Source organism: Rissa tridactyla, chromosome 19 (assembly GCF_028500815.1).
Source record: "Rissa tridactyla isolate bRisTri1 chromosome 19, bRisTri1.patW.cur.20221130, whole genome shotgun sequence".
In the NCBI taxonomy this organism is placed as follows: Eukaryota; Metazoa; Chordata; class Aves; order Charadriiformes; family Laridae; genus Rissa; species Rissa tridactyla.
In genome coordinates this window covers 1,929,440-1,938,374 of record NC_071484.1, presented here as the reverse complement: position 1 = coordinate 1,938,374, position 8,935 = coordinate 1,929,440, and the positions used below count along the sequence as shown (strand labels likewise).

Sequence of the window (8,935 nt, the reverse complement as noted above, 5' to 3'; positions counted from 1 at the left end):
TATCCGCTCCCAACTTTTTGTGCACCCCCAGCCTAACCGCTGGCAGGGCAGTCTACGGAGCAGGAAAGGCCTTGACATTGTGTAGACACTGCTCAGCAGCAACTAAAGCATCGCTCTACTATCAACAATATTTTCAGCACAAAGGCAGAACGTAGCCCCACACCAGCTGCTATGAAGAAACGTTTCATAGGCTCTATCCCAGCCAAAAGCAGTTCATTCTGCACCCCTTCTTCTATACCTTTTCTGTGACGCTCGTGTCCCACGTTATCTAATACACCCTTATTAATTACCACCCCCTCTTCCCATTCTTTAATCTAATTGCCTTAGTCTATGGACCACCCCTGTATAATGGCTGCAAAATTTCCATAAATGTCCATTGAGTTAATTTAGTTCATGAATTTGGGCTCCTCCTGTTACGGTGGTCTCTCAGGAGAGAAGAAGTGGTACATTGCACAGAGTTACTGGCCACTAAAGCCAGTGCAAGTTGGTTCACGGCTGCATTTGCAGTGCTTCTGGTGAGACTTGTCCTCCATTGGTTTGAGTGTTTCCTGCTATAGTACATTCTGTATCATTCCCATAACTCCAATCATGGGTTATAACAATTCAAAGGTATATCTTTTACTATGTCCACCCTCGTCCCTTTGGACCATATGAGAGAGTTTAGCATTGGAATGGACTCCTCCCCTTGCCCCTGCTTTGTCATGGACTTATCCACAATCCCTTCAGAGATATATCTGCTGTGGCACTGATGTAATCACAGCCACAGATGCTTGGCGGTGTCCTGCTCCCACGCGGACTCATCCACAGGTCACTGTCCCTTTGACTCAAGGGCAAGAGGGTACCCAGCAGCAGAGCAAAGGACATGGTGTGAGGGGAATTTCACCTGGTTCGATGGGTCTTCGTGTGCCTCAGCTCCTATTTCCAACACAGCAGTGTCTTCAGCAGCTCCTTGCGAGATCATGGATGCTTCAGGGGTGACACCATTTTAATCATTACCACGAGATGAGGGGGGAGGTCTAGAAAGAAATTTTGAAGTATCATAGGAAAAGAATACCTAGATTTGGGCGCTAATAGTGAAACCATATGACCTTAACACAAACTCAGTGGACATGAACAACAGAAGTAGGCCAGATGCAGTGACGTGAACACGAACAACAGAAGTGAACTAAAGGCTTGAATCTGTTGTGTAATCTGTGCGGATACAGAGGGTCACGGGACACTAAAAAGGTCAACTTCCTGTGATGCCCGCACAACCCCATACCCTGTTGCCATCAGCTCAGCACTGACAATAAACTGTGGAGTAATGTTGCAAAATTGGGAATTCCTGCATGAGTTTGTAGCGAGCATGTATTTGGGGTTTCCAGAAACTGTAGACCACAGCTGACAAGGGTTACTGGGTGGCTGTCTAGTGCTTTAGGACCTGGGGATTTGTGGGTTTGGTTTTTGGGTGTTGAATCACTAATGCAATGGTTGAGCCAATCCCAATCGATCAAATTCAAATTCAGAGAATGAACATATAGTGCTGGTCATGCTAACTCTTCTGAATTAACTGAATGGAACATTTTTGGGTAATGTTTGGACTCAACCTGTAGCCCCTGACCACAGGTTGATTTCCTGGTGGTGTGGACAGACAGGAGACATTGGATGTGCACATCTCCAGGCTCACCTCTAGGAACCACTCCTGCCCTTGGCCTTGAATGTGCTGTGGAGTGAGCCATGGCTCTGCCAAGGAAAGGCACTTTTTTGGAATAGGGTAGATAGAAAGGAAACGGCACAATGGGAACCACTGACCACTTTGTGCCCCAGAGAGGGTCATTGCCTCTTTGTCCTTGGGCAGTGAGAGAACTACTTGCCGTCCACAGGATAGGCCTGGATGTAGATGAGGGACCTCCATGCAGAGGAAAAGACCTTCTGGCTTTGTTTCAACTTCCTACCTGGGGTAAGTTGGTTTCCACAGCCCCAGACCTGGATACCTACAGTCTTCGCTCTGAAACTCCTCCAGCTCAGTTAGTTTGATGTGCTGGGGCTGTTCCAACCAGTGCCCAAGAACAACAGTGAAAGCTAGTGAGACCACTTTTGAATCTAGAGCTGCCCAAAAGAGACAGCTTACAGATGCTACCGACTGCAGAAGCACGTCCCACGGTAACCACCACATCCCAAGGCAAGGTAGGGGTATCTACTCTCACTCAGAGACTTTCAGCATCAGAACTGAGTCCTGGCACTGATAAGGCCTTAGAGGGCCCTGTTCCCAAGGAAAGCTACTCTATCCTGGGGGAACATCAGGTAGCACAGAGCAGCTGTGGGAGTGTGGGAGCTGGTTGTGGCCCGGGATCTGCCCTGACGCATGGGGATGTTGGTTGCATATGGAATTGGGATTTGAGTTTGTGATTTAGTGTGGCCTGGCCAAAACTAGCTTGTGAATCACTTCAGCCCTGCTTCTCTGTGCAACAGCTGGGTGAAGCCAGGGGCTGCACCAAGTCATCATGGTGTTGCACCAAGTCATCATGGTGTTGCATGGAAGTCTTGTCACTGCTATCTGTGCCCATGGGAGCTGGCCATGCCCGTGCTTGGGGATCGTTCCTGGGGCTATTCACCCACTCCCATTCCTGCTGTCTGTCCTTCACAGCAATCTTCTGTCTGAGCCTACTCCTCCAACAGAGCTCCCTGCACCGCGGCCCCCACCCAGGGCACCTCCTTTCCCTCTTTCAACTCATTAAAGTTCTGCTGCATCCCAGCCTGAGCCTCTGCGTGCTCCTTCTCTCTCTGGATGGTATCCGTGGCTGCCAGAGAGAAAGCTGTCACTCCAGGGAGATCTTGCAGGCACAAAGGAGTGCCATGGGCATTCGTGGAGGAAGGGGAGAGTGAGACACAGGCGGTGGGCTCCTTCCAACATGCTGTCCCTTGCAGCTGAGGAAGATGGCCCTGTCTTCCGGGGGGGGTCAGACACCGTCAGGGCCTGCCTTGCTGCATGCCTACACAAAAATGGCCTCCTCAGCCTTCGAGCACACCCTGCCGATGATGGGGAGCCCAACCACCGCCCCAGTGAGGAGTCCATCTCCCCGGCCGCACTGGCTGGTGGTGGTGGTGGCACTGGGAGCTGTTTGTGCATCCAGCAGCACCTCTGGACCCTCCCTGGCGGTTGGCTCTTGCTTCAGGAGAGTTCCTCTCCCTCTGGCAGGTGTGATAGCAGTGATGGTGGTTGTGTGACAGGTTGCTCCTCACGTGCCCCTGTGCTCCTCCCTGCCAGCTCTCCCCGGTGCACCTCTTGCCGCAAGTCAAGACGGCGTAAGTTTGCAGAGGTACCAAGTTAGGCGGGAGTGTCGATCTGCTTGAGGGTAGCGTGGGTCTACAGAGGGACCTGGGCAGACCGGCTTGATGGGCCGAGGCCGATGGTACGAGATTCAACATGGCCGAGTGCCGGGTCCTGCACTTGGCTCACAGCAACCCCATGCAGCGCTACAGGCCTGGGGAAGAGTGGCTGGAAAGCCGCTTGGCCGACAAGGACCTGGTGGTGTTGGTCGACAGCTGTCTGAATAGGAGCCAGCAGTGTGCCCAGGTGGCCAAGAAGGCCAACAGCATCCTGGCCTCTATCAGGAATAGTGTGGCCAGCAGGACTAGAGAAGTGATTGTCCCACTGTACTCAGCACCGGCGAGGCCCCACCTCGAATGCGGTGATCAGCTTTGCGTGCCTCACTACAAGAAAGACATTGAGATTCTGGAGCAAGTCCAGAGAAGGGCAATAAAGCTGGTGAGGGGTCTGGAGAACAAGTCGTATGAGGAGCGTCTGAGGGAACTGGGGTTGTTTAGTGGGGTGAAAAGGAGGCTGAGGGGAGACCTTCTCGCTCTCTACAACTACGTGAAAGGAGATTGTAGAGGGGGGGGGTCGGTCTCTTGTCCCAAGTAACAAGCAATAGGACCAGAAGAAATGGCCCCAAGGTATGCCAGGGGAGGTTTAGGATGGATATTAGGAAAAAATTCTTCACAGAAAGGGTAATCAAACATTGGAAGAGGCTGCCCAGGGAAGGGGTGGAAACGCCATCCCCGGAGGCCTTTAAACGACGGGCAGACGTCGTGCTGAGGGGCATGGTTTAGTGGTGGTTTTGGCAGTGCTAGCTTAATGGTTGGACTCGGTGATCTTTAAGGTCCCTTCCAGCCTAGGTGATTGTAGGATTCAATGATTCTATGATTCTGTGATCTCCAGCTACAGCCTCTCACTCCCTCAGCCGAGGCAGAGAGGTGGGCTATTCCTCTCCTACCTCCCTCTGTGGCTTCCAACTACAAGCCGGTGCTTCTGCAGCAGTTCAGCTCTCCTGGCGTTGACTTAGCCTCCCTTGTAGGTCTTGCCGGGATCTTGTCTGCCCACAGTCAGGCTGCCAGCAGTTCCTCCAGCACAGCTAGGAGAGGCGGAGTTTCTAAGTGCAGATGTGGTCTGTTTCCTCACAGGTGAGAGACAGCTCTGTCTCTCTAGGTATGCGCGTAGGAACAGCACATAGGAGGATTTGTGTTATCTGCAACAGGGATGTGTAGAGGCTTGTTCCCCCTTTCACGCCCATTGCTCACAACAGGTCTCCCATCCTTTGCCACGCGCCATCTGCAACCTTCCCTCTCCCAAAAAGATAGCTGCTGGTTTTGCCCGAGGGTCAGCACTCCCCTCTTCCTCTCCAGCGCTGACACCCCCTCCACCAACCCCCAGCCCTGCTCCTCCCCAGCCTGACACGTGTGTCTCACCAGCCTCTGCCAGTCCCACCAAGGTTGCTGGGTAAACCTGGACCGTGTCACGCTCGCCACTCAACAAGGTGCCCGGGGAGCTCCCAGGACGTGGGAGCTGAAGCTCGCCATCTCCCGTGTTCTCCTCCCTCTGCCAGCTCAAAGCCGCCTCCAAACCTCAGCCCAAAGGGTGGAGCAAAACCCTCTGAGGGCTGCCTGGGATCCCACACCTCTGCCCCGGGGAGCCGTTTTACACACATCACCTAGTGGTTAAAGCACTTGCTTGGCCAAACAAAGGGAATCAAGCTGCCACCTCTGCTGGGCGCTGGCTCCCCAGGGCCAGGACCAGGTTTTCCAGTGCTGGGAGCTTCCAACTGGTGCAGCCAGGCCACAGCTCGACCTTTCAAAGTCCTCTCGGTCACAAGGGCCCTGAACACCCTCGGAGGCCCTGATACCCGCTGGGAAACTGATGCCTCTTCATAGCATAATAGAATCTGATAGGTTGGAAGGGACATTTAAAGGTCATCTAGTCCAATCCCCTTCAGGAAGCAGGGACATCTTCAAGTAGATCAGGTTGCTCAGAGCCTCATCAAGCCTGGCCTTGAATGTGTCCAGGGATGGGGCCTCCACCACCTCTCTGGGCAACCTGGGCCAGTGTTTCCCCACCCTCATTGTAAAGAACTTCATCCTAATGGCTAATCTAAACCTGCCCTGCTCTATTTTAAAACCATTGCCCCTCGTCCTATCGCTAGTGCCCTTGCAAACAGCCCCTCCCCAGCTTTCTTATAGTCCCCCTTCAGGTACTAGAACGCTGCTATAAGGTCTCCCTGGAGCCTTCTCTTTTCCAGGCTGAAGAACCCCAGCTCTCTCAGCCTGTCTTCATATGAGAGGTGCTCCAGCCCTCAGATCATTTTTGTGGCCCTCCTCTGGACCTGCTTGTAACACTCGAAGCCAGGCTGCCCACAGGGAGCCGTGCACCTAAGATAGGAACCCGCTGCTAGGAACCTACGGTAGGAAGCTGCTGACAGTTCCCAGAACTAAATCTGCAGTACTCGGGCAGAGGGAGACAAAGGAGATGGCCACAGGCACAACCCTCACACCCATCTCCAGCAGGTCAAAAGGCTCCCTGGTCGTCTTGTCTGGCTATCCATTGCACAGCCACAGAGAGGGCAGTGTCTGTGTCAGAGAACACATTTGTGCTGAGCAGTGCAGCTTTTCTCCTCCATGATGACATGTTGGCTTTTATAAATGGGCTTTCTTTTGCTTTTCATTTCTTTCCTCACCTTTTCATCTTTCATAGCCATTTAGTTTTCCCAGGACCAGGTCATCACTATGCACACTTACTCTTCTGCAGTTTGAGCTTTCTAAGTATGCTGCCAATGGCAGTGGAGATGGAGGATCCCAGAACAGTGCTCTGGGAGAAGGAGCTGAGTATAGGGCTTGGCATGTTCACCACCAAGACATGTCACCATGGGTGGCAGCAGTGGAATTCTGTCACTGCCTGACACAGGGCCCAGTTCAGCTGTTGGCCAGTGGGGTTTGGCTGCCAGCATGGCAGGGACTGGTTGTAGCAGGACACGTCTCTAGGCTGGTGCTGCACCTGGGAGAGAGGGCAAGGGAAAGCAGAACACGGGACTGGGTGAGGAGCTGCCTGTCATCCCACAATGTGGGATCCAAGGTACCTTGGTGTGTGGAGAGGTGGAGACTACGCAGAAAGCCATATATAATTCATTGTCTTCAGGTCACAAAGACCCTGCAAAGAACAGACAGGCCCAAGAAGGCTCTTGTCTAGCCCAGAGTGCCGAATCCACTTAATCGAATCCTCTGTTTTCCTTCATACTAGACCTTTTACGTACTTCCCGTTTCCATTATTGGCAGCCCCAAGCCTCAGCACAGGATGGAGCTGAGATGTCTGTTCAGGAAGGAGTACATCCTGGAAGATGAGAATATTCCCCAAGTCAAGTCTGTTTTGCCTGTGACGAGAATTGATAAGTAATCCCTCTGTCTGTATCTTGACCCAGGACCTTTTCCACCTTCCTTTCTCCTCCTCTCCTGCTGAGGAGGAAGAGGGAGAGAGCAAGCAGCTGGGTGGGTGTCTGGAAGCCAGCCAAGGTCTTGCTGGTTTTCCAGCAGCAGTGGTAATCAGAAGTGCCGGCAGTGCTTGTCATTTCCATGCTTTTTTTTCTGCCTTCTATCTGTGCCATCAGGAGCAATCTCTTTCTCCCACGCTTGTTCCCCTCAGAGGACGGTGGGCAGTGATGTCAACTGGCCTTTGTGCTTGTGTGCCTGGGAACTAGTGGCAGGTTTACAGCTTTTCTTTCCCCAGCCATCCACCCCTCATTGCCTCACTTTTCCGGCCCATCCATTCTCAGTGTTCCACCGACTTGGCATGGTGGCAGAAGGCCCTTCTGTGCAAGGCTGAGCTCTCGGGAAAGGGCCCCCAGTTCTCCCCTGCCACCCCTCTTTCCCCTATGCACGCAGAGGTCTGAAAACCTCTTCCTGTGAGGGGCTGGGGCTAGTGGCTTCAGAGAAAAGCAGAAGGTGGTGAGAGAGCTTCTGCCATGGAACTGTTCTTCCCCTGCACCGCAGGATGGGATTGCACTTGCCACGAGCTGCAAAGAGAGAGCATGGGCTGTTCTGATCCGTGCACTCTCTCCAGTACCGTGGGAGGAACTGTCTGTCGCTCTTTTGTGTCCTCTTGCAGGCCCATGGAAATCACCTTTCTGTCCTACAGACATCTGTCTGATGGCAGTTGGGGATGTGTCAGTCACCTGAGGCCTGCAAATCTGTCTAATGAACCGTGGGGGCCGCATGGGCCACCGTATGGGTGTGATGGGAGAAGAGGGGAGTTGTCCTAGCTATCCTTGCCCTTAGACGAATGCCGTGGCCCCTCCTTCTGGAGTTGGGTGGGAAGGTGAGGAGGAGGAGGCTCAGGGCTGAAGCCAAGGTGACTGCTCCTGCCGGCCCCTCCTTCCATCCTCGTGGCCATCTGCTCTCTGAGCCTTCTCCCCCAGCACAACTCCATGCAGAGCGAGAGGAACTGCCTTGAGTGCTTGTGCGGCTGCTGACTTCCCAGGGCCTCCTGCAGCACTGGGGTCCTCCCATGAAGGCAGCAGAACCTGGGATCAGCATCTGTAGGGCGTGCTCTGAGGCCATTTCTGAGCAGAGATGCAGCACGGGAAGGGGATGATGGGCACTGGCTGTGGAGCAGCGAGGGATGTCTTCCTCAGCTCCAAGGGAAAGGAGGCAAACCAAAATGAACTGCAGTGAGTGAGTCCCACCCTCCCCTTGCTCCATGGTTTCCCTTGAGCAGAGTGGAAGAGTTGCCACAGAAGGAAGGAGGACTCAGACACACGGGCTTGGATGCAGCACAGTTTTAATGAGTCTCAAGAGGAAAAGGAGGGGGCTGACAGGGAGCACCGGGGGCAGCCACTAAGACGCAGTGGAGCTCCTGCAGGGTGTCCGACTGCCTGGCCTGCAGAGGGAGGGAGACCAACAGGTTGCCGCTAGGCTGGCGTTGGGAGGTGGTGACAGGAAAGGTAAGGAAGAGAGAGGAGAGTGTAGAAGAAGGCAACAATGGCCCAAAGCTCTAAATATGATGCCCCAAAGCTCTAACTACTTTGTGGCATCATGTTCTGAGGTCTTGGGAAGTTCTTGCCCAAGGTCGTTGCCAGCAGCTTTAGCAGGGCTGACATCTGTTGCCACAGTAGCGGCTGGTAATGCAGGAGAGGTCGCAGCAGCCAGAGTTGATGGGCACTCCGTCACAGCTGAGGATGCTGCCAACGGCAGCAGAGGTGGAGGATCCCACAACGGTGTTCTGCGGGAAGGAGCTGAGGATGGGGCCGGGCAGGGTCACCACCACGGGGGAGGGCTCGATGACGACGCAGGAGTTCTGGCACTGCCTGACACAGGGCTCATTGCAGCTGTTGGCCAGCGGGGTCGGGCAGCAGGGCTGGCAGGGCGGGCAGCAGGGCTGGCACTGGTTGTAGCAGGACATCTTGCGGAGCTGGACGTGCACCTGGAGGAGAGGGCAAGGGAAAGCAGGGCACAGGGACCCATGAGGAGCAGCACTGCACCCAACCACAGGCGAGCCAAGGCACCACCAGCATACGCTGGCAGGCTCAAGGCCCATGAGACACCTCAACTAAGTCCCAGCCTCTCCCTGCGGGAGACCTTCTCTCCCTTTCCCTCTCCCATGAGAAGCAGGTCCCAGCCCTGGGCCAGGACA

The 8,935-nt window shown here is 54.1% G+C and overlaps 1 protein-coding gene across 1 annotated transcript; it reads right to left on the bottom strand.

The window, feature by feature from the left end:
* Positions 1-8,386: 8,386 nt before the first annotated feature.
* LOC128919108 (feather keratin Cos2-3) lies at positions 8,387-8,704 on the bottom strand. Its single transcript, XM_054224091.1, has one exon. The coding sequence runs from the start codon at positions 8,702-8,704 to the stop codon at positions 8,387-8,389; it is 318 nt and encodes a 105-aa protein (XP_054080066.1).
* Positions 8,705-8,935: the final 231 nt, after the last annotated feature.